This window comes from Eptesicus fuscus, chromosome 11, assembly GCF_027574615.1.
Source record: "Eptesicus fuscus isolate TK198812 chromosome 11, DD_ASM_mEF_20220401, whole genome shotgun sequence".
Lineage (NCBI taxonomy): Eukaryota > Metazoa > Chordata > Mammalia > Chiroptera > Vespertilionidae > Eptesicus > Eptesicus fuscus.
The window spans coordinates 85,080,384-85,096,227 of record NC_072483.1 but is presented as its reverse complement, the minus strand read 5'-3'; the positions used below and the strand labels follow the sequence as shown (position 1 = coordinate 85,096,227).

At 45.6% G+C, this 15,844-nt stretch overlaps 1 protein-coding gene across 1 annotated transcript in view; it reads left to right on the top strand.

The window, feature by feature from the left end:
• The window catches only part of LOC103290550 (aldehyde oxidase 2), a 61,254-nt gene that overhangs the window by 25,636 nt on the left and 19,774 nt on the right, over nucleotides 1-15,844 (top strand). The window contains exons 15-26 of the mRNA XM_054723074.1: nucleotides 867-1,050; nucleotides 2,265-2,357; nucleotides 3,447-3,616; nucleotides 4,330-4,444; nucleotides 5,986-6,108; nucleotides 6,923-7,019; nucleotides 7,507-7,631; nucleotides 8,367-8,500; nucleotides 10,682-10,769; nucleotides 12,843-12,929; nucleotides 13,097-13,288; nucleotides 14,545-14,772. Of these exons, the coding sequence (XP_054579049.1) occupies nucleotides 867-1,050; nucleotides 2,265-2,357; nucleotides 3,447-3,616; nucleotides 4,330-4,444; nucleotides 5,986-6,108; nucleotides 6,923-7,019; nucleotides 7,507-7,631; nucleotides 8,367-8,500; nucleotides 10,682-10,769; nucleotides 12,843-12,929; nucleotides 13,097-13,288; nucleotides 14,545-14,772 (1,636 nt within the window). The remainder of the gene's footprint in view (nucleotides 1-866; nucleotides 1,051-2,264; nucleotides 2,358-3,446; nucleotides 3,617-4,329; nucleotides 4,445-5,985; nucleotides 6,109-6,922; nucleotides 7,020-7,506; nucleotides 7,632-8,366; nucleotides 8,501-10,681; nucleotides 10,770-12,842; nucleotides 12,930-13,096; nucleotides 13,289-14,544; nucleotides 14,773-15,844) is intronic.

Below are 15,844 nucleotides of genomic sequence, written 5' to 3'. Positions count from 1 at the left end.
CAGTTTTCTCAGTGGTTAGACCACTGGCCCACACACTGAAGGGTTGCCAGTTCCATTCCAGGTCAAGGGCATGTACCTGGCCTGCAGGTTGGACCCCTGGCCAGATTGGGGTGCCTGCAGAAGGCAACCAATTGATGTGTCTCTCTCACTTTGATGTTTCTTTCTTCCTCTCTCTCCTCCTCCTCCTCCTCCTTCCTTCTTCTTCTTCTTCTTCCTCTTCTTCCTCTTCTCTTCTTCTCCTTCTTCTCCATCTCCTCCTTCTTCTCCTTCTCCTTCTTTCTGTCTCCCTCCCTTCTAGTGTCTCTAAAAAAATCAATGGAAAAAGTATCCCCAGCCTAGCCAGTGTGGCTCAGTGGTTGACCATCGACCTATGAACCAGAACTAGGTGGTCATGGTTCGATTCCCAGTCAGGGCACATGCCAGGGTTGCAGGCTCGATCCCCACCCCCCACCCAAGTCTGGGGCCTGCAGGAGGCAGCCAATTGATGATCCTCTCTCATCATTGATATTTCAATCTCTCTCCCCCTCTCCCTTCCTCTCTGAAATATATATATATATACACACACATCCACACACACACACACACAGGTGAGGATTAATAAAAAAAAATAATAAATTAAATAAATAAATAAATCCTATATAATAAAAGGGTAATATGCAAATTGTCCCCTCAACCAGGAGTTCGACCAGGGGGCAGGGCCAGCCCACCAACCGCCCGCAGCCAGTCCCCCCCGCCCGTGCAGGAATTCGTGCACTGGGCCTCTAGTAAATAAATAAAAAGGACTCGGAATCTCTAAATGGCCACCAAGCCACATCGAGCACCGGTCAGGCACTCTGACTGATCCCCTGCTGCCTCCATCCCACCAGGCGCTGGAACGAGCTGATGCTGGACGAGGCCTGCCGGCTGCTCCTGGACGAAGTCTCCCTCCCAGGCTCGGCGCCGGGGGGGATGGTGGAGTTCAAGAGGACTCTGGTGGTCAGCTTCCTCTTCAAGTTCTACCTGGAGGTGCTGCAGACACTGAAGCCGCTGGCAGCGCGGCCCTCGGCGCCTGTAAGTGCCCGCGCTTGCCCGGCTCCTCGCAGCCTTTAGCTCCCTCCCCACTTGCCCACCGCTTCTGCACACTGCCCTGTGGGCGGCCTGGGCCACGGCCTGCGCCTGTTCTGGGTCACAGCCAGCCAGTTCCCAGCCATCCCGCCTCCCAGATTCCGGGGGCTCCAGGCGCCAGACTGTCTTCAAGCCACAAATGTTTACCGCGTGCCCTGCGCAGTGAAACGTTATGGTGCCCCTGCCTCGGAGTGCAACTATTTTTCTTTCAGTATCACTTTGGGAAGTATAATCACACGTAATGAAATGCCCCTGTTTACATTCAGTGAGTTTTGACCAATGTGTAAACCCACAGAGCCACCCCCTCAAACAAGAAATAGGGCATTTCCATTTCCCCAAAATGTACGCTTTTGTCCCCTTACTGTCAACCCTCCCACCCATGCCCCCAGGCAACCAAATTCCAACTTCAATAGGGAGTGTAAAATAAAATTTTCTTTGTCTAAAATACTAAAATGTGTTTACATGCTAATATTGAAGTAGCTTCTTGCTAGATTTTTCTGATTGTAAATTTCTGGAGTAATTAAGCAAAACAAAACATTCCCTCCCTCCCTCCCTTCCTCCCTCTCTCCTCTCCTGACTATGATCACAACTCTCTCCCTACCTTGTACCCCCGAACCCCCAACTCCACCCCAGCAGCTCAGGGTTCCTAAAGTGTCTGATTCTCATTTACTCGGATGAAGACCCTCACCAGCCACATGCCCCAGGAATTTAATTTCTGAATTGAGACACTTGATGTGTTTAGTGACACACAGAGGGCCTCCCATTTTACCTCTCTCCCAGAAAGCCGAGTAGCTGAGAAAGGCAATGGGCTCTCGTGTGTACAGTGAACTCCAGCTCCTTCTGGGATGGCCTACCTGGCTCCAGTTTTCTGGCTTCTCCCTCTGCAGGCCAGCTCCTGACAGGCCTCTCTTCCTTCTCAGGGTCACCTGAGGATCCGCTTCAAACCAGTTGGTCCAGTTCCTCCTTATAGGGAAAGAGAGGGAGGGCAAGAAGCTTTCATCCAAAGTAAAATCCTGGAGGCGATGGGGATTTGGGTTATCCTCCCTACACTGACCGTGCAGTTTTGTGGGTACTGTAGCCAAGTCGTTTTTGCATAAACCAAAGCCTTACTTAAACACAGACTAATCAGTTTATCGGGATCGTTTTGAATCTTCGCCCAGGACGGCCTTCGATACCCTGAAGTCTCAGACCCCTTCCTAAGTGCGCTGGAAGATTTCCCGGTCACAGTGCCCCAGGGAGTCCAACGGTACCAGGTCAGTGAGTTTAATTTAACGGAAACTTAGACACCAAGAGATAAGCGGTAGCTGTGCGAACAAGCAAGCTGTTCAGAGCGGCGGTTTTCGTCCTGACGCTGTGTTTTTGCTGCACACTGGCCCTTTGTTTAGGCCGAGCCAGGGAGATGCTGGATCTGAGCTCAGGCCTGAGCCACCAAATCAATTGATTTGTCCGGGGCTGAACCGACCCAGAACAGTTTGACCGTCTAATAACTGACGATCTCTTCAAACGATCCAATGATGTCCTTCGGGCATTGGTTTGAAGAGCGGCTCAGCCCGGTGTGGGGGAAGGACAGCACAGGAGGGGAGCAAGGTCCAGCCTCCAGCCCTGATTGCAAAACCTTTCATCTCATCAGCAGAACAAGAGCCCTGCAAGTAACTGAACCCTCCCTCCTCGCAGGACAACTTGGAAAATGTCTACAATGATCTGGAGTACAACCCCTCCCCCAACCCCGTCTCCACACACCGCACACCGATCTTAGTTTCAGAGCGAACATTTGCGCCATTGCCTTACACGCCCAGGGGTGTTTCTACGCCCCTTGGAGGGCAGCCGAGGCACTTAGTCTGGATCTGGGTGGGCTCCACGGCCATTTGCTACCCCCTCCCCCAACAGAGGTCCTGCTTTGGGCATAGATTTTGGTCCCTCACCCTCAGGAATTGCATCACTTTAGCCTTCATCATCATGATCCCTTGACATGTGAACAGGTTGATTACTGGAAAAGCCAGAGAGCGGGACAGGGAGACAGACCCCTGAATTCCAGAAGAAAGGGGTACAGGGGTGCTGCTTAGAAAACGAAGATGCCAAAATGAGAAGCGGGGGTGCCCCTTCACCTATTTCACAATTTTGCCAAAATTGGCCCAGCCTAAGGTATTGCCACATAACTGAAATGACCGTTTCCCAGTGTAGTTACATCATTAAATTGTCATGCTCTTTATCGGACCCACTCCAGGGTTTGTTGCCCAAGGGTGACTGTGTGTTCTCAGTCCTGGATCAGGCGTGTTGAGAATCGTCCGGGCCCACTTCTGAAGGTTGAGCTTTTCCAGGGCAACTCTTGTCTTCCTCTGTAGCGTGTGGATTCTCGCCAACCCCTCCAAGACCCAGTGGGACGTCCCATCATGCACCTATCAGGTCTCAAACATGCCACAGGTGAAGCCATATTTTGTGATGACATCCCCAAGGTGGAAAAAGAACTTTTCATGGCCTTGGTGACCAGTACCAGAGCCCATGCAAAAATTATGTAAGTAGGTGAAAAGCTTTCAAAAAGCCTTTGAAACACACATGATGAGTTTTAGTGACACCCAGAGAGCCTTCCCATTTTACTGCTCTCCCAGCAGAGCCAAGGAACTGAGGATTTCCTCGGAGGAATGTGCCAATTCTTCTGCAATGTCCTAAACCCAAAGGACCTAAAATAGAGAGAGTAAAGAAAAGATCACACACCAAAAAAGAAAAAGAAAAGGTCACACACACACACACAAAAAAAAAGAAAAGGTCACTAGTGCCCGGAGGAGGAAGGGAGAGTATCTGGAAATGACCACCGCGGAAGAGAAGACAAAAATTGTAGCTGTGGGTTTCTTGATTCCATTGTAACCTCAGAGTGCCCCAGCTCCCTGCTGAAGCCCTAGGCAGGGCTCAAAGGAATAAGTAGAGCTGATATTCAATTGGTGATAAAATACTGAACTACTTCATTACTAAATGGTAAATGGCCATGTCCTAAGCTCCCTAAGGACGCCCCTTGCAACAGGCACTCTGGCCCATCTGACAGCTCCCCTCCCAGCAGCTAAAATGTTCCCCCCCCCCGGCCCAGCAGAGGGCCTCCTGATCAGGGCCTAAGCAGGACCAGTTGTTAGATATTTTTATTTCCAACCAGGCTCTATCCCTCCTTCAGGTTTGGGACCCTCAAAGCTTGCTGATTTCTACCTCTTAAATATTTCCTTTTTTTTTTTTTTTCAGATCAATTGATTTGTCCAAGGCCCTTGAACTACCTGGGGTGGTTGATGTGATAACAGCTGAAGACATTCCAGGCACCAATGGTACTGAAGATGAGAAATTGCTGGCTGTAGATGAGGTATAGAATATGCCTTTCCATGTGTTGTGTAGATAATCACCAAGGCACCCCCTTCAGCCAACTTACCGTGGCCTCCCAGCCCTCTCTGACAATGGGGGTAGAGGTGCCAGTTCTCCCAGCTTCTTTCTATCCCTAACATCTTTATTCAGACAGACCTACATTTCTGGAGCCATAATAAAAAGTAAAGTTATTATAGAAAAATAACTCCTAGTTTTCCCACTGCGTGCTCTTGAGTCAATTTATCCTCGTCCGGGAAATGCAGGAACTGACCCGTGTCAGGGTAGAAGAGAAAAGTGTAGGAAGCAGCGTACAAAAAACACAGCCACTCCTGTTATTTACACTGAACTCCCTCCTTTCCTGCATCAGCCCCACCCCCTCCACCTTCCACTTACCTCACACACTCCAGTTTTAAAAAAGTTGCTCTTGCCATCTTTGACCTTTAGCCGATTCAACAATCATTCACTGAGCTCTTGTGTCTGGAGCCAGACTACCTTGGTTCATGTCCCAGCTCTACCACTCACTCACTGAGTGTCCTCCGGTGGCATCTGCTGGGAGATGAGAATAGTCATAGCACCCACCTCACTGTGCTGTTGTGAAGTTTAAATGAGTTAATACGGGTGAAGTGCTTACAACAGGGCTTGGCACATGAAGGATCTCAGTGTCAGCTGTTACTGCCACATCTCAATGACTGTTTCTCCTGTAGCCTTGGCATGAATCACTGTTTAAACTCTGAAATGACACCACAAACACGATACATGTGAACCTAACTTGACAGGACAGAGCAGATTCAGGTTGAACTCCAGATGAAGTTGGCTGTCACTTAGGACCTGTATTATCTATTAGGGCTGACATACAAAATACCACAGACTGGGTGGCTTCAAAAAACAGAAATTTATGTTCTCAGAGTTGTGGAGGCTGAAAGTCCATGCTCAAGGTGTTGGCAGGTTTGTTTCTCCTGAGGCCTCTCTTCCTGGCTTGCGATGCTCATCTTCTCCCTGCATCCTCACGTGGCCTTTTGTCTGTGTGTGAGCCTCCCTGGCTTCTCCTCCTCTTCTTGTAAGGACATCAGTCCTATTGGTTTAGAGCTCCACCCTTATGACCTCATTTAACCTTAATTATCTCTTTAAAGGCCCTATCTCCCATACACTCATATTGAGGGGTTATAGGGCTTCAACACATGAATGGGGGTGGAGTGCCATGTTCTACAAAAAATACTTTCCTTATCTTTAAACTCTGAAATGACACCACAAACACGATACATGTGAACCTAACTTGACAGGACAGAGCAGATTCAGGTCACAGCCAATCTCACATTCACTCTGGAGCTTACATTCATTGAGTAAAATGGCCAATGGAAACATCTGTATTATTTTTTAATTCAAAAATATTTTCATGTGTTAACCAAGCACATACAGTTGAATGTGACTTCAAGGTGGTTATCATTTCTCAATGATGACAACTAAGATGCCACTGGTAAAGTGGAGCTTAAACCTACTCCCGCCCAGAATTTTCTACCCGCTTCATGCATGTACTTTCCACAGGTACTTTGCGTGGGTCAAATCATCTGTGCTGTGGCTGCAGAGACAGATGTACAGGCGAAACGTGCAATTGAAGAGATAAAGATCACCTATGAAGATCTGGAGCCCGTAATCTTCACCATCGAAGTAAGCTGACTGGTCTCTCGCGTAAGGTTACAGATTAAAAGTACTTTATCATCCTTAGCAAGGAAGTCAATGGCTTTAAAGCTATTGGAGAGTAAGAGTGCAGAAGACAGGTGCCTTCTGAAGTATGGAAAACGACCTTGGGTCTGACAGTAAAGCTAGGATCAGCTGTCAGTAGGTCAATTCACAGAACCTCAGAATGGCTCCCAGTCTTCTTGTATGAGTTCATTCATGTTATTATCAAAAAGAAAACAAAGAACTAGAGAAACCCTGTGAGATATGTCAAATCTCAAAGAAATGAACAAACTTCCTACACTGTCTATTGGGATTTCTTGCTCAGAAATGCATTAGGACTTGAGTCTTCTCCCTCAACACGGCCTGTTCTTTCAGATTTCTGAGTTAGAGGTTCTTGTACATGAGCTACCTAAGTCTTACACCAGTGTTTTTCTTCAGGGAAAAGGGAAGGCCCAGAACCTCACCCAGACTGCATTTAGGCCTATCACCTGTTCCCTGGAGATACACATTGAAAATGAGAAATAAGTAGTGATCACCCTGGACCATCAAAGTGCCTCCAGATCTCAATTCTTAGCCTTTCTCTAACTCTTGTTGGTTTCCTCTGCAATCTAGAAGACATTCTCTCCAACATCCCATCTCTGCAGCAAGCCCACTGCTCTAGTACGTCCCTGCTTTCAGGGATCCTTTGATGTGTCCTAGCAGATGGCAATTTGGAGAGTTTACTGGCTTTTTATTAAGAAAAACACTGCCAGTGGAAGAAGCATACAAAGAATTGGCTTTGTGTTTTTTCCCTGTCACTTAGGATGCCATAAAACACAACTCATTCCTATGCCCTGAAAAGAAACTTGAACAGGGAAACATTGAGGAGGCATTTGAAAAAGTCGATCAAGTTATTGAAGGTAAGAGACTCAGGATATTCGATGGGACCTTTGGGGGATTCTACTCTGAAGCAGACATTGAAGGCCTGTGATTTCCTCTTGGTGCTTTGCCAAATTTCTCTTAGATCTCTTCTTTCCAAAGTGTGTGTGTGTGTGTGTGTGTGTGTGTGTGTGTGTGTGTGTGCGCGTGTGTGTGTGTGTGTTGGTTTTAAGGGTGGGAGGGGTAGGGAGCAGCAGAATAAATAGAAGAAAAACTCCTAAGATTTTAAAGTGTCAGGGCAGAGTGAGGAACAGAACCAGACACGTTCAACTTGTTATCCAGAACTGTAATCTCTGAAGCAGATTGCTCTCAGTTGACACAGGACAAATGCCTGACCCATCAGTTCCTCGATCAGGACAAATCCAGGCTGGCCAGTCCACCACATCTTGCTTGCTTTTGAATTCCCCAACATGACCATTTCCAACCAGCGTGCACCTTCAGGAATTTCCCTGTGTTTGCACCTAACAGGAGAGGTCCATGTTGGAGGACAGGAACACTTTTACATGGAAACACAAAGAGTGCTTGTTATTCCAAAGACAGAGGACAACGAACTGGACATCTATGTGTCAACACAGGATCCAACCCACGTGCAGGTGAGGTCCAGGGCCACCCCCACCTCTGCAACTTCCTAAGTCTATCATGGCCTTCAACCCCCACTGCCTCAGGGTTGGCAGGCATTTACTCAGAATACAAGCATTGGACATCAGTGGAGAGCTAAGACCCCAGGACCCCTTTTTTTCCTGGTCTTGTGAAGTCACTTTAGATTTAGAGAGGACGTTCAATGGCAGTATGCTTAAATGAACTCTGTGCTTGGATGACAACACTAAGTTATATCTGTACTTGATTTTTCTCTAAGATAATTATTACAGTTAACCTGTGGAGTCAACACCTCACTTTACAGCACATTTTCATTTCCCCAGCCATAAAGCACTCAAAGTTTTAGCTGCAAATACTTCTTCTTCTTCAGGAGGTTGCTGGAGTTGGCTGTTTCTCACCTTGTTGGGACATTGAATTTAGGCATTTGTCTCGGAGTTCAGCTTCTGACAGGAACCCAGGATGGTTTCTTCTGACAGTTTCCCTTCTGGAAAATGCCATTTTTCTGCTGGAAAGGCTGTGTTCTGTGGCAATGACCCATGTTTATGACCTCAGTGGGGCTACACAAGACACATTCAGACTGTCAGTCTTTTCTTTTCTTTCTTTCTTTTTTTTTTTTTTTTTTACACACAGTAGATGTCGATGGATTTTGCAGTGATGTTGTGTTTCAGGAAATCAAAGTCTTCTTTGCCATTTCATTCTTCTAAAACTTTCCCAATATCTAACTTTTACAGAAAACAGTGTCTTCTACTTTAAACATCCCAATCAACAGGATCACCTGTCATGTAAAACGAGTGGGTGGAGGTTTTGGCGGGAAAGTAGGAAAATCAGCTGTGTTCGGAGCTATTGCAGCTGTGGGTGCCATCAAGTAAGTGCACTTGGGGGTACAGGAGGGTGGGTGTAAAATGTCAGAGCTGAGGGCCGACCAGTGGCCTGAGAGGCACTTGGGCTGCTGTCATAACCACCTGCCATCCTTGGGCAACTCAGCCTCCTGTCTCTTTCTTTTTAATTGTAGATACAATACCCACCCTCCTGGAGTTATTAGAAAAGTCATATGTAGATAGACATATGCTAATTTCCTATGAAAAGGAAAGGTGGTATTACTAGCTGAACACCTCCAGGGCCAGGCTTGTCCTGACCCTGAGCTTCAGAAAAGGTGACCCATTTAGGGGTGGGGCAAGTAACTGTCCAAGTAGAGTGCCAAGGGGAAGAATGCTCCCTCACTTTTCCTTCTACTCTCAGCTGCAGATGTGGGGCGGGCGCGGTGAGGGTAGAAAGACCCCCTTTGCCTCCTCCCTGCACCTGGGGAGAGCTGGCTTTTCAATGTGTGCTCAGAGGACAGATGACATCCTCAAAGAGAGCTCCCAGGCTCACCTCAATGGAAAGCTCGCTGTTCATGCTGTGCATGGTGTTGGCTTTTCTAGTCCTTGGTTTTGTTTTGGTTTTGGGGTTTTTTTTTGTACTTTGTCAGAGCTCCAATCAGCCTGTAAATGTCCTTTAGCAGCTTCTGTACAGTTCAGAGCTAGGAACCAAGACACTCCGTGTCTCCTTCCATGATGAGAGGTAGGAAAAAGCAGGATCTGAATCTCATCTCCAGTTCTTTTCATAATGAACCTCTCTCTATTCACATCCACCAGGGACCCAGCAAGGGAGAATCAATGTGTTGTATTCCCACCAGGCTTTGTGCTGTTAAGACTTCCCAAGCATAATTGCACATTAGAATCATCTTGGGAACATTTAAATCCAATGGCCTAGGATGCCCCATACTGACCCAACCATTATTAAATATTTTTTAAACTTTCCTCCCTGGTTGGGTGGTTCAGTTGGTTGGAGCATTGTCCCATACACCAAAGGGTTGTGGGTTCAATTTCTGGTCACGGCACATACTCAGGTTGCAGGTTTAATCCCATAGGTCAAGGTGCATATGGGAGGCAAGCCATTTCCTTCTCTCTCTCTCTCTCTCTCTCTCTCTCTCTCTCTCTCTCTCTCTCTCTCTCTCTCTCTCCCTCCCTCCCATAAAAACATTTTTTAAAGCCTTCCCAGTGGTTCTACTGTGCAGCCAAGTGTGGGAAACACCATCTTAAACAACCCTGCCTTAGCACACTCCTGCCTTGTGTTAAGTGGTCCCCAGAGGAGTGCTCTCAAATTGCTGGTAATAAGAGTCTCCTCAGGTCATAGAAATTTCTGCCTCCCCATCCGAGACCCACAGAATCAAAATCACCAGGAAATGAACCCAGACACTGAACATTTAACGGATGCTCCAGGTGGTCCTCACCATTAAAAAAGACCAGGAAACCCTACACTAGAATTATGGTTTTCAACATGTACCTAAAGACACCTGCATCAAAATTGCTGAGGGAAATGCAGATTCTAGGGCCCCTCCCCAACCTATTGCTAAAGTGCTAAGGCTCAGGAATCTGCATTTCACCAGCACTCCAGAGGACTCTTCTGCACTCCCAAGTCCAGGAGCCTCTGCCCCTGAGACACAGAAAGGCTGAAGCTCCTAGCTCCCCAGGGGCCCAGCTTGGCCAACATCATTGCAGTCCCGGTGAAAATGAAGATCCAAATCCTGACACACCCTAGACAAGTGCTGGCCTTTGCTTGAAGTTGTGTTGTTAAGTTTGCATGTACCTGTTCACACTCTTTCTCCTTTGTTACTAGTGGTGGGGATATGCAAAAATGACTGGATGTGGATGATTGTCAAATTTAAAGCCATAACAACACAAGTGAACTGCCATGTGACATTAATCACTCTAGCTAGATCTGAATTATAGACCACGGAGACAATAGTAATTTAGTTGTACATTAGATCAATGCTTCACACAGTGTATGCACTCAATGAATATATATGGAATGGATGGATGATTAAATGAATGATTGGATAAAATGGATTAGAGGGCAAGTAGAGAATGGATGGGTAGAAAGGTAGATGGATGAGTGGGTAGGTAGTTAAACGAGGGGATGGATAAATAGGTGGATGGATACTAGGTGAGTAGATGGTGGATGGATGGGTGGGATGCAGAATATGACTAAGATTTGTTGTCCTTAGAACTGGTTACCCGGTTCGTCTTGTTCTTGATCGTGAAGATGACATGTTAATAACTGGGGGAAGACACCCATTATTTGGAAAATATAAAGTGAGTATTAAAGATGAAATTATTGAAATACTTCATTCTCTTCTATTGTTTTGATTTTGTTGAATTCTAAAAATAATTATCTTAGCATCCAAAATATTCAATGAGGATGCTGTGTATCTGAATACTCATAACATTTTTGTGAGGAACTTTTAATAAATCAAGTGTAGAATTATGAAATTGAATAATAAAAATACATGATTAAAAATGCTGTTTCCTCAGTGACAAAAACCTGAAAGAAGCTACAAACATTGTTATACTAAACTTCACTTTACAAGTGTTTCCACTAAGTGGTTATGAAAATGTCATAAAAATTATTTGCAAATAGGAAAAAATAATCCACTAACAAGTGAAATAATTTTAAATTGTTTCAAACCACATTCATTGCATTTTTATGCAACTGTAGCATAAACACTATTAAAAATACTTGTTGACATCAATACTACTTTTCAAATTTGTGCCTGAGTTCTTTGGACAGTTCTAATGTAATATTTTCCTATCAAATATGCTTTATTTTTCAATTGCTCGTAGCGTGCATATAGTTAGATTTCGTATCTAATCTTGTCATTGCCTGAGATTACTAAATTGTTATATTTTTTGGCATTACTAAAACCATGGCTTTTCACAATTTTATCTCTCCCATTGGCATTAGTAATTTATATAATTAGAGAGAAATAAACCATAGTTGGCAATTAAACTTGTATTTGCCTTCAAATGCACAGAAATTAATACAGATATTATTATTTCTAGTACCAAGAGCAATGTAGAAACACATTCTGGGGTTGTGGCAATTAGTATTATGGTAGTTGCTGAGTTCTTTGGTTTTGGCCTAGATTATAAATCAGGATTTATTTATATTAGTTGTGAGACTGTTTTAATACTAGTGCCTATTAAGAGGATTCTAGACAGCAAATGTTTTGGTATTTATAATAATATAAAACATAATATAAAAGAGGGAAATCATTAGACTATTTTAAAGATCCAAATTTTATTTTATTTTTAAAGAAATATAATTGTACTTCCAACGTAATAATATGTGTGTATGTGTATACATGTACGTATATATCCTCATTAAACTTAGCTAACAAAGATTTGCTTGTATACTTTGAACTACTTGTAAATTAGTAGAGCAGATACTTATGTGTGATAGGTTCTTCCAAAATTCTTTAAAAGTTTATATTAAACAGCTGAAGAATTCTCTCTGCTGCCTTTGCTTGGCAATGCTTTCTTCAGGAAAAGTTGAAGGCACACTGCAGCCTAGCCTTTGTCAACATTGCCATAAATTCTGAATTGGTGGATTTTCCCACAGGTCCTACCTGCTCTGGTTTCTTACCCAACACTTCTCTTGGAGTAGATGATAATAACCATATAGCTGTATGGTTTCATCAGTTGTATTTGTCCCCGTCTTCAGAAGACAGAGACCAGAGGCAGTCTTTTTGGTAGAACTACAGCAGGGAGTGGGAATTTTTCTTTTCAATCTGGGCTCTACAGGCAGACTGGTCCCGTGGTGGGAGGGCCGACTTCAGAGGAATGCCAGGTGCCTCTGAGTCCCAGGAAGCACAGCAGCAGGAGCTCGCATTTGAGGCCGTAGCACTTGCAAAGCGCTCCACAGCTCTCGCGCCAGGGACCGTTCCCAGCCCTGGCTTCTGACGCTTTCCTGCAACGAGATGCACTGCCATTCATTCCATCGCACTCTGAAATTCCAGGGACTTGTCCACGGGGCGGAAACCACGGGCTAAATTAGAAGGAATGCCAGTACAAAGTGAAGGAGAATCTTCCAAGAATAAGGAAGAAGAGGGTAGCAATTACATGTCTGGAGATCGGCAAGAACTTTAGAATTTCATAATGACGCTGAAGCCAGAAAATTGCGGGTTGGAAGGAAAGGGCTCAGCAAAATTCAGGTCAGAGGAGGCCTTTGTCACCCAAGTGCTGAAAGCCAAGGGACTAGCCAGGGGGGGACACCCAGAGCAAACAGGAGCAGTGTCTGTCTTCAGTCCTGCCTAATGGTGGAGCTGGGCTGTGGCTCCAAGTTGGCATGTACGTTAATCATGTAAAATGTCCATCATCTGCTGACAGGTGGGATTCATGAACAACGGGCGGATCAAAGCTCTAGACATTGAGTGCTTCATTAACGGAGGCTGCACGCTGGACGACTCGGAGCAGGTGCGTGCATCAGACACCAGTGACCTTGGTCGTGAATAGAACACAGAACTTCTAGATGAGTCTTTACTGAACACGCTTCCTCAAGTACCAGGTTCCACAGCAGCTCGACTTTTAGAGAAAAGAAGAAAATGTTATCCAATATATGTGAATATCTTCCATTACTTTAGGTAACAGAATTCCTCATACTGAAGCTGGAAAATGCGTATAAAATCCGAAACCTCAGGTTCCGGGGCCGTGCCTGTATGACCAACTTACCATCCAACACGGCCTTTCGCGGATACGGCTTCCCACAAGGGACCCTGGTAACAGAATCTTGCATCACAGCTGTGGCAGCCAAATGTGGCCTTCTGCCAGAACAGGTAAGGTTGCAGTCAAGGTCACAGCCAAGATTGCTGAAGGATCAGATGAGAAGGGAACCAGCTACCTAGGGAAATACCCTAGAACCACTCAAATGAGCTCTGGCTCAAAATTCAAAATATGTTCGGTGCTACCTAAAAGAATTCACCTCCCTCCTCTTATCTTCCACCCTTCTTATACAAAGATTTCTCTTTTCCCTTCTTTTTAAAACTTGTGCAAAGATAATTACTCTTGCCGAAACCGGTTTGGCTCAGTGGATAGAGCGTCAGCCTGCGTACTGAAAGGTCCCAGGTTCGATTCCAGTCAAGGGCATGTACCTTTGTTGCAGGCACATCCCCAGTGCGGGGTGTGCAGGAGGCAGCTGATCGATGTTTCTCTCTCATCGATGTTTCTAACTCTCTATCCCTCTCTCTTCCTCTCTGTAAAAAATCAATAAAATATATTTTTTAAAAAAAGTAATTACTCTTTTTAACCTTTAAACCCCACTGAAGTCATTAGAGTAAAAAGTGAGCGTACCCTTTTTTTATCCCTCCATCCCTATTGGTTAAGGGTAACCATGGTCAGCATTTCCATATTTATTGTTCTAGCCCTTTCTCTATGGGTATCCACCCATCTGTATTCATACATAGATACATCATCATTGCTATGTGTTTATACATGCACGTATACAGTTACTTACCAAAATGGGGCCCTAATCAACACATTATTCTGCACTCTGCTTTTTTTCTACTTGACAATAGGCCATGGCCATCTTCCTGTGGCAATAGAATGACCTACTTCCTTCTTTTTCACGACTGAATAGTGCTGTGTAACACGGATGTACCGTCATTTGCTTAGCCATTCCACTGTTGCTGCACATTCATCTTGTTACCCATCTTTGGCTATTAAAATGCTGTTGCAATACACATCTTGGTACAGATGTCTCAGGGATACATCTTTGCCCTCTAGGTAGAGGGTAAATTTGCAGAAGTGAAATTGCCAGTGCACTTGAAAACTCTTGAGAGAGACCGCCAAAAGAACGCTCTCCAAAAACATTATTTTGAGCAATATCCTAGAAGGTGCACAGTATATACGGCATGCTAGTCAGACAGGGGCAGCTCCTGGCAGCTGAGGTCGGTGTTGATAACACTTCCTGCTCTTCATATACTCCATCAGACCCCAGCCTACTTTTTTACATTTCAATCCCGTTTCCTCAGTACATGTTGTGGTCCGTTTCTGACTTACCACAACTATCGATTCCATTTTCCACCCACTTCAGGTTAGGGAGAAAAACATGTACAAAACTGTGGCTAAAACCATCTACAAACAAGCCTTCAGCCCCGAGAGCCTGATACGATGTTGGAACGAATGTCTGGACAAGTCTTCCTTTGGCAGCAGAAGAAAGCAAGTGGAAGCCTTTAATAAGAAGAATTACTGGAAGAAGAAAGGACTTGCCATTGTCCCCATGAAGTTTTCAGTCGGCTTTGGGGCCACTAGCTACCACCAGGTAAGGTCCTAGCTGTGTAACTCACCCTGGTGGCAGACACACTCCTGGCCCGATCAGCTGGTGCTGACTGCCAGAGTGTCCCATTTCCCAGCGCGGAGCCCCTCTCCCGAGCAGCACCCCTCGGCAAGCACTTGCTCCACAGTGCCGCAGAGAAGTGCCTCCACGGCAGACAGTGGCATCGGCAAGAATGAGACCTGCAGCGGGGGGACTGCCAAGACGGAGTCCTGACTGCCCCACGGAACCCCTATTCCAAAAGGGAGCAGGATCCCACAGGGCCTGCCGTGCTGTGCTTTCTAAGCTCAAGGCTCACAAACTTGGGCAGGAAGGGGGCTGCTCCTGGCCTGCGCCCCAGACCCCATAGCATTGCTTGGTGCACCCTAAGTCTTAGGCAGGGAAGTCATTCTACGTTGCCCTGACCAGCTATTTGTTTCAAGCCACCTCCCCCAGGAACCTGTCGATTCTGATGGGGGAAAAGGGGGTGGGCCCCAAATCCTCCCAGGTAGATTTGCAAAAGGAAGAGGCAAGTCATTCAGAGGCCCTCTCCAGAAGGGCGGCATATAGGTGAGTCCATTAAATAGCACGAGGCCTGGTACTGAGTCTTCCCAGCAAGCCCAGGGGGCCATATACAGGAAAGCTGTTTAGAAAACTGGGAAAGACTGTTGCCTCCCAGGATTGTCCATCAAAAGCAGAAACGTCTTACACACATTATGTCTAAATATAAATCCAAAAAGGCAGTAGGTCTCCCTTGTGTGTATACCATTGAAAACATTCTTCCACTTACACCCAACTATTGGCAGCCAACACACACACACACACACACACACACACACACACACACACACAGACTACAGAAGCTTCCCTGTCAAAGAAAATCGTTCTTACGTAATAAACCAAGTGCCCCAAATTCCTGATCAACTTGAATCAGGCAGACCCGGGAAATCCTTGGCCCTGCCACTTACTGGCTGTGTAATATTTAACCTCTCTGAGCCTCCGTTTCCTCGGTTATAAACTGAGAATAATGATCCTCTCTCTTAGGATTGATGAGGATTCAATGAGATAATGACTGTACAGC